This window comes from Pan troglodytes, chromosome 19 (genome assembly GCF_028858775.2).
Source record: "Pan troglodytes isolate AG18354 chromosome 19, NHGRI_mPanTro3-v2.0_pri, whole genome shotgun sequence".
NCBI classification, from domain to species: Eukaryota; Metazoa; Chordata; class Mammalia; order Primates; family Hominidae; genus Pan; species Pan troglodytes.
Window position 1 is genome coordinate 37,306,900 of NC_072417.2, and position 22,640 is coordinate 37,329,539.

Here is a 22,640-nt window from a genome sequence, read left to right on the forward strand (position 1 = left end):
GCTACAAAGATTTAAGTTGCCTTGACATCAGTAAATGTCCTGGGTAAACACGAAAGAAAAAAGTCTTTTCCCAAATGGAGCCTTCCTCTTGTCCCTCTCTGTGTCACTATAGTAAAGGCTGTAAATGAAGGTTGTTGTGATGAGTATCACTGTCCCTTTAAGAAGACCAAAATTGAGCTTATTTTAATAATGAAGATGGAAGAAGGAGAACAGTAGAAGTGCCTGGCTTTTGTTTATGAAAATGGTCTTTTTACTTTTGCTTTGCCATTCAGTCTCTTCTTTGAAATTCAATATTTGTGTAACTGGATCAGTAAAAGAATGCATTTGGGAGAGTATCATTATTTGGTTTCCCCAAGTAGAAAATCAGGCAGTATGATGAGTTTGTTTTGTTTTGTTTAAAAAAGACTCTGACCAGGTTTTAGAATTATTCCTAAAATAAAGTAGGATGCATTTGCTTTAATCAATATTGATTGATTAAAAGCAAGAATCCCCAGCTTCAAATGTTTACTGCTTTTAGTAGGTTAATATAGTTTTTCTTAGTCAAGTAGCATTTTTACATGCCTATTTTATGTATACAATAGAATAGAAAGGATGAAATAGTATTTATTGCTTTGTTTATTATGTTTTTACCCCAAGAGATTCAAATTCCATTTCTACTGGAGTATCCCTTTAGTGATCGTAGGAAATATATAGCCCTGACCAAGTACTGTTTAGAGCAGGCTGCCTGTATAGAGCAGGCTGCCTGTATAGAGCAGGCTGTTTCTTTCAAGTGGCTACAGAAGAGCTAAAATTATATGACACCTCAGCAGGGAGAATCTGGCTTCAGACTACTCACCATCATCCACTTTTTTGCAGGATGATCAGGATGGTGCTTTCACAAAATGGAGAGTGGAGAATTCATGGGGTGAAGACCATGGCCACAAAGGTGAGCTCAGTTTGGTAATACTAACTCCAGGTGACTGGGCCTGCTCTACTCTGCCTGTCTGGGTGTCAAGCTGCTCTAGTGTGGAGGATTTCTCAGTAATTGGCTCCACTGACTAGACTATTCTACAGAAAAATCTGAGAATCTGATTTGCCCCCAGGATTCTCCTGACCATTATGGCATGCCTGAACTCCCAGGTTGGCTCTGAGACTGCTATGTGCTGCATTTGTTGCAAACTGTGTTGACCCTCCCCTCTTTGTAGACCGCTTGGCTAGTGAGGAGGTTGAGTGCCCTTGCCAGGACACTTGCTATATGGCATTTGATGCATTTTCTTTTTTTTTTTTTTTTTTTTTTTTTGACAGAGTCTTGGCTCTGTCGCCCAGGCTGGAGTGCAGTGACGTAATCTTGGCTCACTGCAAGCTCCACCTCCCGGGTTCACGCCATTCTCCTGCCTCAGCCTCTGGAGTAGCTGGGGCTATAGGCACCCGCCACCACTCCCAGCTGATTTTGTATTTTTAGTAGAGACGGGGTTTCACCGTGTTAGCCAGGATGGTCTCGATTTCCTGACCTCGTGATCCGCCTGCCTCGGCCTCCCAAAGTGCTAGGATTACAGGTGTGAGCCACTGCGCCCAGCCTTGATGTATTTTCATCTACTACATCAGTACTCTAGAAAGTCAGAAGCCTTCTGTATGGGAGAATGGGACTGGCAAGAAGCTTTCTTTAGGCATTTATTAGAGACTCCTTAGAAGTTGTCATACCTAAAGTGGAAATGAACACTTTGCTTACCACTTAGCACTTCTTTATACTGGCAAATCAAAACCTAGGGAGAAGTCATAACTTACACTAAGTAGGCTAAACAAAATAACACAGTAATATATGAGTTGTAGAAAAATTTTAAAATACAGATAAAAAGTCTCTAATAATCCAACCACCTAGAGATCACTGTTGATTAACAGTTTAGGGTATATTATTGTAAAATTTTGAGACCACATTTTTAAAGACTGTCTTTAGTAATAGCTTTTGAAAGAGATTTTACGCTTTAATTTTTAGGGTTCCAAACCAAAAGTGGCGATCACCATGGCATATGTGTACCTGTGAGCATGTAGATTCATGTGTGCTGGGGGCATTTTATAGCCAGCTCTTTCTCAGAGTCCCTTTTTCTTTTAGCCAATGGATTCTGGCTAGGAAAAACATTAACCGCACCTTAGTAGACTAGTTAGAAGACTGAGAAGAACCAGGTAGGGAAGCCAGAGAAGTGACATTCAGAGATATTTGGAAACAAACTTGAGCATACATTTTACCCAACAGGAATTAGCCAGGCATTTTATTTTTAAAAAAAGAAAGAAAAAGAGATTTTAGCAACTCTTTGTTGTTGCCCCTCTCTGTGTTTAGAATCGTGATTTTCCAGCTATGTTCCTCACAGCCCTAGGATTTCCAAGGGTAAAAGGTAGAGGAGGGGGTGTGGAGGTTTGGATATGAGCATATGGGACTTCCATAGCTCCTATTTGAAAAATTGCTGTTTTAGAAGAGCCTGTTAAGCTGAGTTTTGAACTTGACAGCATTTTAGTATGCTGATTGGGCAGCACAGGCTTGTATGTGATAGCCAAAATCTGAAGACCATTTATTTGTCATTCGAGGGCTTTTCATCTCTCTATGAGAATAATCACTGGTGGATTTTGGCTGACTGTCCCTGGAATATGCTGTGATACTCAGCAGCCCAGTGTTTATATGTAAACAAATACAAGTGCTGTTACTGCATTTCTCTTCATCATCAGATAGTTACATGTCTACCTTCTGTGATTTCTGTAATTGTTCTGTGATTTTAGGGGTGCCTATTAAGTTAACTACTACGAATTAGAATACTTTTTAAAATTGGTGGTTTCTTGTAAGGTGAATTTTATTTTAAGACAAATACACATTAGGGTCAAGTAGAGAAGGGTTTAAACCTCAGCAAAGTTAGCAGAGTAAAAATAACTCACAGTTTGGTTATATCTGTAAGTTGGTGATAGTTAAGAGATGGATACTTGTCTTAAAATTTGAAAGATTTGGTTATTTCTAGCAAACATAAGATACTGAGTTAAAGTTTTCCTGTTGCTTCCAATGAACCCCCTGCAGCTTCTGTTTCATTTCTGGTCTAATTTGGTTCCTGTAATTGGATTTGTTATCATATAGGTTAGCACCTAGGAAAAGAACTAAAGTTATATTTGTTGAGATGAGCCTGGATCCGTCAGCTTGCTGCGATATTTTTCCATCTGTAATAGTCAGTGAGTTTGAAGATAGTAGTGTTATCTGGTTAAGAGAGGATAAACACTTGTAAAATCAGGAAAATGTGTTTTATGTAGTGTGAGTTAATGTCTTTATTATTTTGAACCTAAATACTTAAAGATAATTTTAGGTCACTTTACTGTATATAATTTTTCCATTTAGCTTTACCTCTTCACTTTTACTCAATAAAAGTTTTGCTTTCGCTAACTCACTCATTTCATTATTATGCTGAGAGAACTGTAAAATATGGGATCTTGCTATCCCCGTAACTCTCCTGTAATCCTTCTTAGTGAAATCTGCAGCTATCTAGTAAAGATTAACTTTTTTGTTGTTCTCAAATAACTGAAATGCCTGTGACTACTATACACAGCAAAGCATTTCAGTAGAGAGCCAAAAGATAAGAAATAGAACTGAAGTGGGGGTAGGGAGTCGTTCATTCAAGCCAAAATAAATTATTCTCATGTGTTTCTTGGTAATGTTCTTTCTAACTTAACAGGAAGGAAGGAAAGAAAACATGATCTAATTTAATTGGCACACTTGGCCTGACCTCAGGAGAGCGCATAGTATGTTATTATGTTGGCAATATGTGTTTACCCCAGCAGGGCCTTCTTGTCTGTCATCCTAGTGGACATTGGCTGGCAGGTCTGAGGTAGGACCTCTGTTTATGCTCTCTTGGGAGATATGACAACCTTAAGAAGCATTGCTGGGATTTTGTTTCTGTAGATAACATTGTTAACAGTTTGTTGCTATTCTCTTTGGGATTTCTGACTGTTAAGATTGATGTTTCTGAAAAAGCAGTGTTGATAATACATGCTGGAGATAAACAGAGCAAAGATACCTGGGCAAGCTGCCTTTCCCCTTTGCCCAGCCCTGGCTTTGGTTCTCCCCATTGGTCATGTTCATGGCCCTCCTGCCGAGAAACTCTTTTGTAACACATAACCTGACTATTCCAAAAATGGACAGAAGGTTTCTTCTGAGCAGGAGGACATAAAAGGAGAAATCAGTTTTTGCTTTACTGTACCAGTTGGATTACTTCAAATTGATGAATTCTAGTATTCATAGTCAGTTGTACTGAAAATTGGATGCATATCTAACATGTAATACCAACCTGGGTTTCTTTTCTCCCCTGCTTCTTAAAATACTTGACTATCCATTTTGTACCTTGTTAATGGATCATATCAGAAATGAATTTCACAATTAGGTGAGGGAACAGACTTTGGGATTTGATATATTATCTTTCATTTTGAAAAGTTGATAAAAATATTTTATAAAATATTTAAGAATTTAAAATCAAGGAAGTCACCTTTGATTCCTCTCGTTATTAGTCAGAAATTCATCTGAGAAGAGCCTAATCTCTAAGCCAAAGTGACCTGCAGATCCCCTAGCTAGTAAATGATAGAGCCAGAATTATAACCCAGATGGCCTGACACCAGAGCCAGTTTTCTTAACCACTAAACTGTGCTTTCTCTCACCTTCCCTGTTCTAGTAGCATGTCATCCACTCAAGAAATAACAGGTCAGTTCATGGTCATTGGTGACCAGAAACAGTGGATGAAGGGATATAAAACTGTATGAAGGACCTGGAGATGTTATGTAAATGTCTGACATTGGGAGAAAAGGCCCCTAGAGCATCATTTGTGGCTGGGAATCTGAGTAAAGAGTGGAGATTGGGGCATTCTGTGAGGGTTTGTCACATGTTAGCACATTGTGACTTAGGCAAGTCAGAAACTATGCAGCCACCCAAAATTTCCCTGAATTTTGTCCATGCTGCTTTATAATAAGGTTATTTAGTTGTTTTTTTGTTTTGTTTTGTTTTTGTTTTTTTGAGACAGAGTCTTGCTCTGTTGCCCAGGCTGGAGTGCAGTGGCGCGATCTCAGCTCACTGCAAGCTTCGCCTCCCAGGTTCACGCCATTCTCCTGCCTCAGCCTCCCAAGTAGCTGGGACTACAGGTGCTCCCCACCACGCCTGGCTAATTTTTTGTATTTTTTAGTAGAGACAGAGTTTCACTGTGTTAGCCAGGATGGTCTCGATCTCCTGACCTTGTGATCCTCCCACCTCGGCCTCCCAAAGTGCCGGGTTACAGGCGTGAGCCACCGTGCCCGGCCAAGGTTATTTAGTTCTTAACTTTTTATCTTGGACAATTTTAAACATATATAAAGTAAACAGGATTGTATTAAAGAACCCTGCATATGCCTGTCACCCACCTTCAGTAGTTATCAATATTCTGTCATGCAAATAATAGTGTATTTGATAGTCAATAAATTAAATTCCTAGATGGTCTTTCTAATGAACCAGTCTTACTATGAAACTTTACTTCTTTGTGATTGGTTCACTTAGTTATGAGATTGTATTCCATTTCTAGAGCCTGACACAGCAGAACTCTAAATGTGGAATTATCATAATATAGTTCTTAATGCTTATTTGGTCCAGTTTCTCAATATGATAAGTAACAACTTTTAAGTGAAGATATGGAGGATATTTTCTAATTCTGCGATGTTCACTGAAGGAAAATACTTACCTTTTAAAAATTTTGTCTCTCCTGGTTTTCATTTTGAACCAAGATGAGTTTTCCATTTTTCACATTGCTTTTGTTCCTTTCAGATACATGAACATTTGAAATTGTTTTTAACCCACATTTTTAATCTTTTCTTACAAATGAGCCTCTCTGTTGCTGATTTCTTTCATTTTAGTAAAATTTTCAGACTTCCTTCTAGAAAGGAGCCTCTAAATGGTTTCAGTTAAAGATACTTTGGCATGTTAGAGATTAGAAAGAAACATGTTATCAATTCAGACTATATGTAGATTTCTGCTGCTTCCTAAAAACCAACATTATGACCTTTAATTGTCTCACCAGCCCAACTGCCACAAGTGATTTTGGAGATGGTATATTCAAAGCTAGGCACAAAAATCAACATATTCTTCATAAAGTGCTATGTTGTAGAACCAGGTGAGTTGTGGAGAGACAGTTACTAATAATTAATTCTTGATTTTAGATGCTGGGCAGTAATTTAACTCATTGTAGTGTCACATTTCTATGTCAATAACATGGACAATTTGTTTCTTTATGAGCTCCTACAGTTTGTATGTAGCCATCAAATGAAATAATGTATTCAAGCATTTTTCAAACTGTATATTGTTATATAAATCTAAGGAGTTATGAACAGCCCATATTTCTGTTGGAGGTACTCAGGACATAAAGCTACAGGGCATCTTGCTTCGTGAGAATTCAAAGTTCGCTAATGTATTTGTATTTATTTCTCCTCATGACATCAGAGTAGAGTAACTCAGGATGTGAACATGGGTGATTATACCCAGGTTTTATGTGAAGAAACTAAAACTTACTGACAGTTGTGTCTTGTTTGGGTTGCACAGAATCAGAGATAGAATTGGAATTCAAATCTCTTAATTTGACACAGACAGCTTCCCTAAAATTCCCTATGTATTACTTACAAAAGACAATCAGTTATTTGCAGGTCTGTTTGAGGTTCAGTTCTGGATCTCTAGTACAATAACGGAAACTAGGCAATGTTGGGCCAGACTTGCTGAAACAAGAGTGAATTGTAGAACTTAAAAGCACAGGTTTCTGATTTCCGAGAAAGGGGCAAGTTGCAAATTTGTTTTGTCACCTCAGAGGGTTTCATGTCTCTCCAGGCTTGGGAAAAGTGCTGCTACCATTAATCTGGATTCTGGGTTCTTTGATAAGGGCTTTTTGTTGCCGTTGTTGTTGTTGTTGTTGTTGTTGTTGTTGTTGTTATTGTTATGGAGTCTTGCTCTGTCTACCCAGGCTGGAGTGCAGTGGTGCGGTCTTGGCTCACTGCAACCTCTGCCTCCCAGGTTCAAGCGATTCTTGTGTCTCAGCCTCCTGAGTAGCTGGGATCACAGGTGCCTGCCACCATGCCCAGCTAATTTTTTTTTTGTATTTTTAATAGAGACGGTGTTTCACCTGTTGGCCAGGCTGGTCTCGAACTCCAGACCTCAAGTGATCTGCCCACCTCATCCTCCCAAAGTGCTGGGATTACGGGTGTGAGCCATCACGCCCGGCCCTCTCAGAAGGGCTTTTCACCATCCATCTTTATTAACCAAAAAGCCTGCATGACTTTGGCTGAGAAATAGTGTATGTAGATGGAATAGAGGAAGCACATACTCTCCAGTTCACTGGTGCTTCCTGATCGAAGTGTGTGACTAAGAGAGGGCTATCATTATTTGGGCAAGGACAGACTATGTGACAGAGCTCCTAACCTGCAATGAGGCATCTGCTTCAGGGAGAAATCTCCTCATACTGAATGTAGAGTTTTGTGTATAGATGTGTTTTTACCTGTAGATAAGATCTGTAATTTTCACCAGATTGTCTCCAAGGTGTTTGCACTGGTTTAAGAAGGATGGAGGTTAAGCACAGAATCTGGAGCCAGACTGCCTGGGTATGCATCCTGGCTAACCCATCTATTGGCTGTGTAACAGTGGTCATTGGCATTTAACCTGTCTGAGCCTCAGCTTTCTCATCTGTAAAATAGGGATAATAATTGGACCTATCTCGTAGGGTTGTTGTGAGAACCATGTCAGGCGCATAAGAAGTGCTTAGAAATATTAGCTCCCATTGCTACTGTTGTTAACGTTATCTATAGACTGAGGGCAAGAGAACAAGAACATGAAGCTCCCTAACCTTTCCCTTCTAGAGGAGGGCATCTAACTTGCCCCATGGTTCCAGTTTCAGATCTCTAAAAATTCAGTGCCCTAATGTGATCATTATGCTACATCACCAGTGTAGTGGGCCGATGACCCATAGTGTGGGCTTAGTGTCGTGAGAGAAAGCAGTGGAGGTGAATAAACTTAGTGCTGAGAAAAAACCATTAGCAGTAGCATCAACTCACATTTATTTATTGATGGGATGCAAGGAACCGTGCATAGGCCATGGTGGAATGAATGTCTCTGACCCTCAGAGGAATTTATACTTATTCACCTGTGACACAGGAAGGGGATTTGAAGAGGGCTGTGATGTGACAGAAGTGGCATTCATGGTGTGCTCCTCAGACTGTAAGATATAGGATAAATAGACCGAGAAAAGCAGAGAAGGGATGATTTTTTTTCCAAGAGGGCAGTTAACAGAAGAAGAACTAGGGAGTACCTCCCCTCAGTGGGGAGACAATAGGAAGACATGGAAGCTGAGGTGATTGAAAAGGGTGAGGGGTTGGAGAGAGCGCCTAGGAAGCCCAGGACTAGAGGGCGTCAGGAAGAACATGGTGGTAAATAGTGGAACAGCAGAGCAGACAGAAAATGGGCCAAGGAGAAAGGCTGTTGGGTTGGACTTAAGGTAGTTTTTGGAAACTTCAGGAGGGGTCAGGGTGCAAGCCCAGCTGTCCTATTATGCTCCATCAGCAGCATGTCAGTACTTCGTTCTTTCAAAGGCTATGTACAGTGGGGTTGCAAGGAATTGAAGCTGGGACAATTAAGGCTGTAAATCTTGGCCCCATATGGTGTTTGTAACCTATTGTAAGAATAAATATGTAAAACATAAACACAAGAATAAGCGCAGAGTCACACACGGGATAAACTGCAAGGGAGATGGTCAGTGACTGGAACTGTGAGGCCTCCTTAGGGATTCTTCAAGGGTGACCCTCTTTAGGGAGGATGTTAGGGCTGTGGCTTTTTTTCTGAAAAGGGAGAGGGAGGCCAGCCAGAGAAATGGTGGCTGAGAAGTGCAGCTCTTGGCATTTGGAGCATGCGTTGAACAGGTCAGAGGAGTGAAGCCAAGAAATAATGTGGCTTGCCATTCACAGAGCTTCTGAGGAGTGACCGACAAGCAGACTTTGTCTGAAACAAATAGGAGTAGCGATAGTTTGGGGTGAGAGAAAAGTCATTGAGTTTCAGTGGGAAAACAAGACCCTTGGATGGCATCTAAATTTGTGCTTTCTTCTCCGGGTTCACCCTCAGAGATCCTGGAGAGCTGTGTGTGCCCTCAGGGCTGCCTAGCTCATGCTCATTGGTCTAGAGAAAGAAGTCAACCGGGAGGTGAACAGGCTTCTTCTGGGCTCCTTAGTAGAGGGGCACTTCTCGGGCTGTGGACACTTCTGCTGACTGAACTTTGTGGTGGTTTAATGGTTTAAAAAATACAAACCACAGGCCAAAACAACCCCTTTTCTCTACCACATTTTCCACCCTGCATTTTTCCTAGTATATTTACTAGGGAAACGGTACCTTCTAACCTTTGTTTCTGAAAGAGGCCGCAAGTAATATCCGGCTATAAGAGTATCTCTTCTTTTATCAGCAAATGGTTTATTAATGTAAATGTGTCCTCACCACATAGCCAGACTTCTATGTTTTCTCTGAGGAAACAGAGATCTTCTCAGTGATCTGAGAAGAGGAAAAAGAAGCCTCTTCTCAGATCACTGTTTCAAATGGCAGTCATAATTACAAGGGGTGGTTTTGGTTCTCTTCCTCTGGCTTTTTTTTTTTTAAACATCCAACCCATCCTGTTATCTATCTTTCTAAATACATGCACTTAGAACACATGGTGTCTCTTTGATTTAAACAGACAAAATAGCTCGCCAAACATGGTAGTATGCACCTATAGTCTTAGCTACCCAGGGGGCTGAGGCAGGAGGATCGTTTGGGCCCAGGAGTTCAAGTCCAGCCTGGGCAACATAGTGAGACTCCATCTCTAAAAAATAAATAAATAAAAGATACAAAATACATTATAAATGGACCCAACAAAAATAGGGTTCCTGTTTGTTGATATGGGGTTTGTGAGCAGATGGAGTTTGTTTCAAAGTTAGGTACCTGAGCTAGACTAAATGCTATCTGTTGCTGAAGCCATAACTACCTCCCAAGTCTCTTTGCCCACAGAGTGCTCAACTGGAGGAAGCTGAGCCCTATGAGAAAGATGGAATTTGAATTTAAGACCTGGGTTCGATGTTGGCTTTACTTACTGCCCTCTTTCCTCACAGCATTGTTGTGAGAATAAGAATCAAAACAAGGATAGTGATGTGAAATTGCATTGTGAAGTGTAAGCTCCTCACAGGGTTTTGGAGTATATATGTGTGTATTTTTTTGTTTTGTTTTCTAAAGTGTAATTCTTTTAATAGATAATGAAATTACATTGTTCCAAAATCAAAATATAAAAAGGTATATGAAAAAGAATTTTGTTTCCATCTCTGTCACTCTTCATACCCCTGCCTCTCTCTTAGGTTATTATTTCTATTTCTGGTATGTCTTTCCTTATTTTTTTTAGTACAAACATACACATATATAAGTATATTATTGTCTTCTTTTCTTACACTAGTGGTAGCACACTAGGTCGTCTGCTCTGCATCTTGTCTTCACTTCACTTACAGCGTATCTTGGGGACATTTCCTTATCAGTACATCAGTACAGCTTCATTATCTTCCATTGTCTGGATCTACCACAGTTTATTTAACCATTTCCTTTACTAATGGGACTTGGGTTGTTTCAGTCTTTGCTATTACAAACAGTATTGCAGTGGGTTACTATATATATGTACAGTGCTTAGAATAGTGCCTGGCACACGGTAAGTGCCGAATAAATATTAGCTTTGTTGCACATAAATTCATATTGTATGCATGTAAGTACTGTGTATCTGTAGGATGAAGTCCCAGAAATGACACTGCTTAATGAAGAGGGTAAGTGCATTTGTAATTTTTCTAGATACTGAAAAGGACAGATCCAACATCTCTGGACACCATTCCATAGGCATTGTGTCATTTTGCACATTTGCAACATACCCTGTACAAATTCAAGGAGGTATTAGGTCATGCTTCACCCAGTGGATACCTAACAGAAGCGGTTGACAAATTGTCACTACTCAATTATCTGTTGAAATTATCTGTTTCATAGTTGGGGACTATGCCAAGGCCTTAGTGAGTAATGGAGTTTTTCATTGAGAGTCTTGTTTCTGATGTTTTCTTATCACTTATCCTTCTTTTTTTTTTGTTTTTTTTTTCATTATAATAGCAGAAAAATGTTTATAAGCATAACACCAGTTAAAAACCAAAAGAAAAAGATTGATAAATTTGACTTAATAAAAACAAAAAATGGGCCGGGCACGATGGCTTACGCCTGTAATCCCAGCACTTTGGGAGGCCGAGGTGGGTAGATCACCTGAGGTCAGGAGTTCGAGACCAGCCTGGCCAAAGTGGCGAAACCCTGTCTCCACTAAAAATACGAAAAATTAGCTGGGCATGGTCGTGGGCACCTGTATTCCCAGCTACTCCGGAAGCTGAGGCAAGAGAATCACCTGAACCCGGGAGGCAGAGGTTGCAGTGAACTGAGATCACGCCACTGCACTCCAGCCTGAGCTACAGAGCAAGACTCTGCCTCAAAACAGCAATAAAAATTGTTAGTAGGCTAGAAAATATAAACTAAATTAGAAGGCCAGTTACATAATAGGAAAAAAAGTTTGCAACCAATATAAAATATAGAGTGTACTGTAACTGACTATGAAAAAGAAAAAAGCTCCAATTTAAAATGCGCAGAGGGCTAGGTGTAGTGGCTCACCCCTGTAACCCCAGAGGTTTGGGAGGCCAAAACAGGAGGATTGCTTGAGCCCAGGAGCTCGAGACCAGCCTGGGCAACATCGTAAGACCCCATCTCAACAAAAATTAAGAAAATTAAGTGGGTGAGGAGGCGCACGTCTGTAGTCCTAGCTACTTGGGAGGCTAAGGTGGGAGGATCGCATGTCCCCAGGAGTTTGAGGCTGCAGTGAGCTGTGATTGTGTCACTCAGCCTGGGTAACAGAGTGAGAGCTTGTCTCTCTCTCTTTTTTTTGAGACGGAGTCTCACTCTGTCGCCCAGGCTGGAGTCCAGTGGCGCAATCTTGGCTCACTGCAACCTCCGCCTGCCTGGTTCAAGCAATTCTCCTGCCTCAGCCTCCCGAGTGACTGGGACTACAGGCACACGCCACCATGCCCAGCTAATTTTATGTATTTTTAGTAGAGATGGGTTTTACCATGCTGGCCAGGCTGGTCTCGAACTCCTGACCTTGTGATCTGCCCGCCTCGGCCTCCCAAAGTGCTGGGATTACAGGCATGAGCCACCGTGCCTGGCGAGACCTTGTCTCTTAAAAAATGAACAGAGTTCTCAGACAGACACTTTACAAAAGAAAACTGTCAATAGCAAGCAAACACATAAAAGGAGAAAAGCCTCAAATTGGATCTAAGAAGAAAGTTAGTAATTATGTATACCAGATATTGATTAGGATATAAGGAAATTTAATACATTTATTTATTAATAAAATTAATAAGCATTGCTTAAGACAGGGATCTTTTCTGAAATGCGTCATTAGGTGATTTTGTGATTGTGTGGACATCATGGAGTGTACTTACACAAACCTTGATGGTATAGCCCATCGCCCCTAAGCTACAAACCTGTACAGCATGTTACTGTACTGAATACTCTAGGCAGTTGTTACACAGTGTTATTTGTGTATCTAAACATAGAAAAGGTACAGCAAAAATACATTATAACCTTACAGAACCACTATCATATATGTGGTTCATTGTTGACCAGAATGTCATTACACAGTGCATTAATGCAGATGATTAAGGGTGTGCACGAAGATTTACTTACAGAAATGTTTATAACAGTATTGTTTCTAAGCATGAAAAAATCCGGATTCCAACAATAGGGGACTGATTAAATGTGTTTTAATTTAATCATGTAGATTCAGTACTTAAAAATTATGATGTAGATAGATGTATTTCATTATCAGTAAGGAAAGAGATTAATTGGAAAACAGTATGTGTATTACTTTGTAATACAAGACCACCATGTATGATGTCTCATTTTTATGAAATTAAAGTGTCTAGTACATGTAGAAACTTTATCAAGGATACATGTAAAATTTGACAGAGCTTGAACGTGTGTCCCAAGGTGGTGGGATTGTAGGCAGTTTAAAAATTAGTATTTGTCTTCTCTTTCTCCTCCTTTCATGTTTCCAAGACTTTTTATGATGAGTTTGGGTAACTTTTAAGGAGTTAAAAAGCAGTGTAACATTTCAGAAATTTTGGAGAGAAAATCTATCCCATGGCATAAAATTTTCATTTTTTATTGTTTTTCATGGTTTTTTTTTCATGTGCATCTATATTTGTAACATAGTTGTAATTATACTGGATATGCCACTCTAATCTATTTTTTATCACCTAAACATTTTTTCATGTTGCTACACAGTCTTTGCAACTTCATTATAAAGTGATTCCTGTTCTGTGAAATGGTTTCTCCCTGATGATTAGGAAGCTTGAAATATAAGACAAGTGCCAGTGAGGCTTCTGCTTTCCTTTCTGGGAGCCTTTCTTCAACCTTGAGTTATAGCTGCCAGGTGAAAGATTGGCAGTGACTGAATGAGGCCTTGGTAGTCCAGCTTCTTAGTTCCATGCTGCCAGACAGACCGTCAGAGCAGAACAGATACCTTCATTTTGTCATAACTTTTTTTAAAATGGCAAAAAATAATAGCCACATACAGTTTGTTAGTGAGGTGAAATACCTCATAGAACGAAGACAACAAAGAATATAAAATGTTTCTAATATGTTAAAATATATTTTATATTCTTTGTATTCTTTAGTCTGAAAGGCTTAAATCTTACATTTCTGGTGGGATTTCAGAAAAAAAAGTTTTCTTAGGTAAAGCGTCTTTTTTCCCTTAAACTAGCCCATTTGAAACTCTTCTGTTTCTGAATGAATTTCACCTAACCTGTCTACAGCTATATTCACAGACACTGTTTTTCCCTTTACAGACCGACCCTACCCTTTCTGTTACAAAATACAGAAACATTGCCAGTGTTTTTTGGTTGGTTGGTTGGTTTGAGGTGTTTTGTTTTGAGGACTGTTCACTTTTCTTTCTTTCTCATCGCATGTAAACAAGACATTAAAGTTTAAACAAAATTTAATTTCACCTTAGTTCCTAAAGCTGACTTTATCTATTTGTCTATGTTTCACTCAGTGTAACCTTGGGATCCCTGGAGCAGGTTTTTATTTTGTTTTCTTTTCTTTTTTCCTTGGAATGCTTGTGTCTCATGGCCAGTGTGTCTAAGGGTTAGGAGCTGCACCTTCCCGCAAGTCAAAAGGGCCAGCCGAATCCTGCCTGAGCCGGTGCTTTGCTGCTTCCTACACAGGTTTCAGACACACTGATCCTAATCTTCTCAGTCAAACTCCAAGACACACAGTGTCAACAGTTACGGCAGCCACAAGTTCATTATCTACATAGGGCGCAATTACTTGGCAGCTACCTAGACTGTGAGGTTTTTGTGGGTCCCCAAAGAACTCATATCCTGAAGAGAGAGACTAATCAAGGCGGGTCCTCTTGGCAGGGACATTGAAAGGGTGGGTTACAATTGATAGGAATTTTAATTTGTGAGGACTTAATCTGATATGCTTTTGGAACAAGATAGTGTAGATGTACTTATTGTCCATCTTCTGGGAGCATTCTTTGAAGATTCATTTGATTGTATGGTGATAGTATTGTTGAAAGGACACAGAATTTTATTACATGAATCTGCTTCTATCCTTCACCTGCCTAACTGCCCCGGGCCACTGCAGGGATTTATTCAGCCTGCATTGTGGTGAGGGAAGGGATGACTAATGTCTCAAACAGTGTGGTGTTCCCTAGTCTGCTCTCCTGCTTGCTGAAAGCTCCTTTTTGGGAAGGCAGATGCTTAGTTTTTCAGGAAGCACTCACTTAGGATGCAGTATTTTAGTTTTAAATAATACGCACTGGTTGACCTTTGAGCGGACAGAACTTTTGTTGCTAGAACCTGGTGGCACTGGTGTGGGTGATGTTAATTAAGGGCCAGGTCCTGACACCAACAAAGCCAGGAAGTTTGGAATATATAATCAAGACAAGCCAGAAGTAGCTACAGAGTGGGCCTGTACTGTCCTTCCGTCTCTCGTCTATTGAAAGTAGGGGCCCTGGATCCAGGAGGCCAGCTTATCAGGAGACAAGAGTGCATTCCTTTACCTGCCTTGGTCGGAGCACTTGAACACTTTTACAGAGCACTCCCAACCCCTACCATTCCCACCCCCAAGACAGGGTCTCACTCTGTTTAGGCTAGAGTGCAGTGGTGTGATCTTGGCTCACTGAAACCACAGGCTCAGGCCACCACACCAGCTTTTTTTTTTTTTTTTTTTTTTTTTTGGTATTTTTTGTGGGGATGGGGTTTCGCCATGTTGCCCAGGCTGGTCTTGAACAACTGGGCTCAAGCAATCCACCTGCCTCGGCCTCCTAAAGTGCTGAAATTATAGGTGTGAGCCACTGCACCTGGCCTCCACAGTGTTTTTGAGGGTAAACGTATGCTATGCCACGTCAGGATGATCTGTCTTTGACTTCTGTCGGGTGAAAAACAGGATTGGGCATAGATGACTTCACCAAATCAATTGTGTTTTCAGGTTAAATAATGCCCTTTGTCACACCTTTTAGCATACAAAATTAGACTTACCAGTATTGTTGCCTTTAAATTTAATCCAGTCTTGCCTCAAGAGCAGCAGTTCTCAAAGTGTGATCTTTGGTTCCCTAGGGCCCTTTCAGGGAGTGTGCAGGGTCTGCCCTTGAGCAACATATCTGTGTGAGGCTGGATTTCCTTCATCTGCTTCAAGCAGAACAACATACTGCAACAGATTAAACACAGATGCAGATACAGGAATTCAGCTGTCTTCTGCAAATCTAGACATTAAAATGTAAAACAATGCCACTTTTCTAACTAAAAATATTTTTTTACAGAATATAATTTTTTTTCCTCAAAATATATTGTTTATATTCATTTTTCATACTTATTTTTAAATGAATTAATATTTTTAACTTTCTGTTTTAGTTTCTGATATAGTAAATAATGATAGATATTAGTCCACATAAAGAATGTTTTCGGTCCCTAATAATTTTAAGAATGTAAAGGGCAGGGCTTGAGGCCAAGAGGCTTGAGAACTGCTGTACTAGGGGACCCTCTTGGTAGAAACACCTACTTCTCCTTTCTCTTGGTCCTGTGTAGTGGGAAATGGTATAGCACAGGCCTAGGTTTATACAAACTTGCCCAGAAAAATGGCTCCAGTGTTTACTATAAAACAGGTAGCAGATACGGTCAGATGACAGTCGTGGTGCTGATGGCCATTGCTAGTCCGGGAGCCCTTGGATGTGTGTGCCTGCATTTCTCTTGATTCAGTACACATCGTTTGCTCTGTGTTCTGTCTGTGGCCCAGCAGCCCATTCTTGTTTTAAATATACGGACTTCAGTCTCTCACTTTAATTTTGCTCTTCTTATTAGCAATGGCTCGGGTAAAGCATTTTTTTCCCATTTAAGTTTTTTGGAGATCTGTTCCTGAAAGAACAGATTTGTTTGTTTGTTTGTTTGTTTTAACTTTCAATAGTTTTTGGGGAACAGGTGGGTTTTGGTTACATGGATAAGTTCTTTAGTGGTGATTTCTGGGACTTTGGTGCACCCAGCACCTAAGCAGTGTACACTGGTATGCTGTCTTTGTTTTATCCCTCCACCCCTCCCACTCTTCCATCCTGAGTGCCCAAAGTCCATTATATCATTCTTATGCCTTTGCATCCTCATAGTTTAGCTCCAACTTATATAAGTGAGAACATATGATATTTGGTTTTCCATTCCTGAGTTACTTCATTTAGAATCATGGCCTCCAGCTCCATCCAAGTTGCTACAAAATACATTATTTTTTTCCTTTTTATGGCCGAGTATAATATTCCATGATGTATAAATATCACATTTTCTTTATCCACTCGTTGGTTGATGGGCACTTAGGTTGGTTCCATGTTTTTGCAGTTGTGAATTGTGCTGCTATAAGCATGCGTGTGCATGTGTCTTTTTCATTTAGTGACCTCTTTTCCTTTGGGTAGATACCCAGTAGAGGGATTGCTGGATCGAATGGTAGATCGTTAGTTCTTTAAGGAATCTCCATACCGTTTTCCTTAGTGGTTGTACTAGTTTACATTCCCACCAGCATTGTAAAAGTGTTCCCTTTTCACCACATCCACACCAACATCTATAATTTTTTTGCTTTTTAATTATGGCCATTCTTGCAGGAGTAAGGTGGTATCACATTGTGGTTTTAATTTGCATTTCTCTGATAATTAGTGATGTTGAGCATTTTTTCATGTTTGTTGGCTGTGTATCTTCTTTTTCAGATTGTCTATTCATGTCCTTTGCCCATTTTTTGATGGGATTATTTGGTTTTTTGTTTATTTGTTTGTTTCTTGCCGATTGTTTGAGTTCCTTGTAGACTCTGGGTGTTAGTCCTTTGTCGGATTCATAGTTTGCGAAGAAGTTTACACTGCTATTTCTCTTGCTGTGCAGAAGCCTTTTAGTTTAATTAGGTCCCATTTATTTATGTTTTTGTTGCATTTGCTTTTGGGGTCTTAGTCATGAATTCTTTGCCTAAGCCAATGTCTGGAAGAGTTTTTCTGATGTTATCTTCTAGAACTTGTATTGGTTTCAGGTTTTAGCTTTCAGCCTTTGACCATCTTGAGTTGATTTTTGTGTAAGGTGAGAGATGAGGATCTGGTTTCTGAAGGGGAATTTGTGTTGGCCTAGTGGCGCCTGAGATGCAGGTTAATCCTCCTTATGGAAGGCAACTATTACTAGGATGGGTACCTGATGACACCACACTTTTTCTCTCAGCTGAGCTTTCAACCTTAAATGGGGCATTAGTGCCGGGGCACCTCTGCATAGTCCTAACCCACTGGAGAGGCCTTCCTAAGGAGAGCAGGTTAAGCAGATGTCTGAGTCTTCGCCTGATCGTCATCGTAGATTTCCTCCTAGGAAAACAAGGACTGTTTTATCATTTGACTCCCACAGTATCATCTGCAAATAAGTGCGTACCTAGGAATGATGACTTGGCCCCATCAGAATGCTCACAGCAGCCCGCCTGGTTGTTGTAGGAGTGTGTGATAGAAAGGAATGGGGGAGAACAGCCATTGACACTGGTAGGGTAAGAAAGGAACTGGGATGCTTGCCCTTCTGACCCTAGAGATTTATGCCCTAGGTGTGGCTGTATGAATGAGAAGTTTTTCTGCCTCCCTACTAGTATACAGGTCATCACTCACCATCACCAAGGCAGCGGAGGAAGAGAGCATCAGTACAGGATCTGGTGTTAGCCTTAGGTCCAAGGCCCAGCTCTGAACCTCACCATGTGACCTGGGCACATCACCTAGTTACTCCAAGACCCGGTTTTCTAATTTTTCTAAAAATAGAGCCATGCCTGTCCTATCTGCTTCACAGAATTGCTAATAAGATTTAGATTAAATGAAATTACAGATGGGAAAGCTGAAAAATATGTATGAATATTAGTTTTGTAAAAGGTTTACCCTACAAAAAGGGTTTCTGCTCTTTGTCCCTTGCCCTCTGGACTCATAAGTCTTCTGTTCTTTTCTCCAGGTTACCTGTGCATGACAGATGAGTGGTTCTCTGAGTATGTCTACGAAGTGGTGGTGGACAGGAAGCATGTCCCTGAAGAGGTGCTAGCTGTGTTAGAGCAGGAACCCATTATCCTGCCAGCATGGGACCCCATGGGAGCTTTGGCTGAGTGATACTACCCTCCAGCTCTTTCCTCCTTCCATGGAACCTGACGTAGCTGCAAAGGACAGATCCAGGGACTGAAGCCAAAGTTATGCAAGGGACTGTGTGTTGCCACAGGACACAGTCAGATTTCCAATCTCCACCAGGAACCTCTTCAGAAAGTGTGCTTTATGCTGAAACAGAATACTGTTAAAGGAAAAAAAAGAGGGGGGAAGATCAGGTCATACCATCTACTCTCCTCATCTCTAACAGCTCAGGATCTCTTAGCATTTTAATTAGATGTAATTGTTTGTCTTTAACTGTCAAAAAGTTTGGTTCTGTGTCTGTGTTTTAATAAGACAAGAGAGGACGAGCGATTGAGGTGTATGGAGAGAAAACAGACCTAATGCTCCTTGTTCCTAGAGTAGAGTGGAGGGAGGGTGGCCTAAGAGTTGAGCTCTCGGAACTGCATGCTGCTGGACAGTATCACTGTCTTTCCTAGATGGCAGTCACTGAATTCCATTTTTTCAAGGTAATTTCTTGTGCCTCTAATAGCCCAAGGATGGGAGGTTGATCAGATCTGACATGATTCCTTCCTGTTCTGAACTGTGGGGTGCACATCTCTGCTTGAGTCAGGTTTGAGTAGAGGCTTAGAGACAGTTGGGTGAGAACAACCAAAATCTTATCATGGTCTCAGTCATAATCATTAGGGGGAACTCTAGCCAAATGGTTTAACTTCTGCCTGTGGAACTGGGGATTGGGTGGGCAGGAAAAGGTGATATCCATTCTTTCTGATAACTAGATGGTGCTGAGAAGCTTTTGAATAAAAACTTTGCTAAATGAGAATAAGCTGATTTATGTGATCTGTCTGAGAAGTGTTTGTTTAACTACAAAAGAAAGCAGCCAGGTGGCTCATGTTCTTGAAAGTGAAAAAACAGGAAAAGGGCTTCCCTCTTCAGCTTCTCTGCAAGATGTGTACTCTTTCCCAGACCGCCGATTCTCACCGGCATCTGCAAAGGGCTTCCAAGCGCCTATTTAAGAAGGACTGTTCCCCTACCGCATAAATGTTCTACCCAGATCCAGGGTCCCTACAAGGGTGGGGAGTGAGGCTCTGTTGGGCCCAGCCTTAGAATAGGTCAGTAAGTTATCTTACTGAGATTGGCCCACCCTTTCAAGAACAAGGGTAAAATAGAAAACATTTTCACAAAAAAAACTGAGTTTGCCCCAACAGAAGGGAAGTGATCAGTATGGAAGGGTTGAAATGTATCAAGGAATGTAGAATAAAGAACATGATTGTTATGTGGATCAGCTACACAAAAAGCAACAGTAGAAGAGTCTTAACAGGGTTGGAAAAAAGGTAAAACTAAAATCCATGAAGGTAGCAGATAACTAGGGAGGGGAGGTAATTGGAATGAACATACTCTAAGATCCTTGTGTCTTTCAGGAAGAAGATAAATACATTGTTTAACTTCAGACTTTGGTATGTAAACCTGTGCCAAAAACTTCTATAGTATCTACTAAAAATAAGCAGAGGATACAGTTTTCAATCAAGAATAAATAGAATGGAAAAATGCAATCAGTCAAGAAGACAAGATAGGGTAAAGAAAGAAAAGGCAGGACAAATAGAGCATCCAAAATAAGATAGTAGAGAGAAATCTAAATGTGCCAATAATTATATGTAAATGGACTAAATGTTCCCGAAAAAAAAAATGCCAAACTGTATTTTTAAAAGAAATCCAGCCATATGTGATGACAAGAGAGAGACATAGGCAACCTACAATATAAGAAAGGATGGAAAAGATACATCAGGTAGATACTAACCAAAATAAAACTGAGAAGTTATACTCATAACCCACAGAATTAAGGCCACTCCAAAGTAACGAAACAGACTGTCTAATTCCAGTTTATTTGCATAAACTGTAATGTGAATGTCCTCCCTGGAGCTGTGGAACACCACAGCCCTGGAAATAGGCTTTAAGACAAAAAGCGTTACTACAGATCGAACCACTAAATAATGATATGCTTACCCAATTCTTCAGAAAAACAAAGATTCTAAGTTATGCACCTAATAACATTGCCTCAAAATATGTAAAACAAAAACAGCTATATGGAAAAATAAGAAATCCAGCATCATAGTGGGAGATTTTAATATGCTTCATGTAGACCAAGCAACAACAAATTCAGGAAAGTATATAAGAGATTTAAACATTTAGCAAGTTTGGTAAAATGGACGTGTTTAGAAGACCACATCTTCATCCTGAAAGCACAGATGTGTGGAAACCAATGACCGAGCATAAACCTGTTAAAAAAAAAAATTGCATCTAACAACTGCACATTCATTTTGATCACCTATGGAACTTTTTCAAAAAGCGACCACATACTGGACGGTAGAGTCAACCTCAACAAATTTGAAAGGGTTGTTACCACGTAGACCACACTCCAACCACAGTGCAATTAAGTTAGAAACCAAAATTAAAAGATTACAAGACGACCTCTGTATGTTTAGAAATTAACTCATGGGTCCAAGAAGAAATCATGAAGGAAATTTAACCTGAACAATAATAAAAATATGTCAAAACGAGGGATGCAGCTGCAACAGTAATTTAAAGGTTTTACAGCATTATTACATTAATGTATTAAGATTATAGAATTTTAATTAGTTCTGAATAATAGAGTGTAAATTCTAAATCTAAATATCAAAGTTATACTAGGATGTAATAAAGGCTGAAAATTGAGCTAAACATCTGTTTCAAGAAATTAGAACAGCAAAATAAACCTAAAGGAAGTAGATATGCACAGAAATTAAGCATAGCATCAACGAAGCCAGAAGTTGGTTCTTTTAAAGAAAAATTGACAAATATTAATTTTTTTAAGTACACAGGGAATTAAAAGGATATTATAGATGCTGCAAATATTAGAAAAATAGAAGATACTCTCAACTTTCTCAAAAGCAACAGTAAAGGGATTTGTTTAGAAGACAAATCCACAAGCTCGGGAAGACCAGGAGAGGAGTCAATGAAATATTTGAACCCAGAAAGCAGATGGAGACCTTGGAAGATTTAGCAGAGCTGAAAAAGTTGAATCTCACTGAGCCAGTGGTGGAGAAAGCCAGTGATAAGCAAATCAATTTACAGTGCATAATCCCCTGAAAAGCGTAGATATGGTAGCAACAGAAAGCATTCTGGAATTGGGCGTGAAGGGAGGGTTACCAAAGAGTTGAATGTCTGTTGGGTCCCCTTCCTATACCGACCGGCTTGGTGATGCCCTTCCTCCATTCATCAGCGCATTAGAGATTTCTTTTCTGGAGAGAGAAAAAGTGTGTAGTCTAGGTGTCAGGTGAATCCCCTAAGTGAGCATTTACATTCTGAATCTTCCTGCCATCCTTGGCTGCTAGAACTCTAGTAGCCAGGAAATTGGAAGTCTTCTCAGGAGCAACTTGATTAGCTCAATAGGCAAGACGTAAAAAATGACTTTATGGCCTAAAGAATGATTTTATGAGGCTAGCATAACCCTGATAAGGATAGTGAAAAAAATACATGTAAACCTCACCCATAAACATAGATGCAAAAGTCCTAAACCAAATGCAGCAATATGTAAAAAAGATAATCTTCATTACCAAATACTTAATGAAAGCCATTTTTCAAATGAACTTAGGATCCAGAGGGGAGAAATGAAGCATGGTGGTTTTATCTTCTCTGCTAAAGATCAGGGAAATGGGCTGAAGTTGTAGCTGGAGGTCTCAGTTGGAAGAAACTGCTAGTATTTGGGTGACGAATGAGGTAGGAAATGGGAAGGCATGGAGTTGTCTTTTGCTTTAACTGTGAATCATACAGTGTCACCAGAGGAGAGCTTCATGACTCTGGCCTCTGGGAAGTCCTGGCCTGAGTAATGGTGACCCTACACGTCCAAGAAGCCAAGGCATGATAATGAGACATGCCTTCAGG

The 22,640-nt window shown here is 40.1% G+C and overlaps 1 protein-coding gene across 1 annotated transcript in view; it reads left to right on the forward strand.

The window, feature by feature from the left end:
• Positions 1-19,542, forward strand: part of BLMH (bleomycin hydrolase) — a 43,965-nt gene extending 24,423 nt beyond the window's left edge. Inside the window, exons 11-12 of the mRNA XM_511383.7 lie at positions 856-925; positions 18,577-19,542. Coding sequence (XP_511383.3) covers positions 856-925; positions 18,577-18,728 — 222 coding nt within the window. The 3' untranslated portion in view covers positions 18,729-19,542. The remainder of the gene's footprint in view (positions 1-855; positions 926-18,576) is intronic.
• Positions 19,543-22,640: the final 3,098 nt, after the last annotated feature.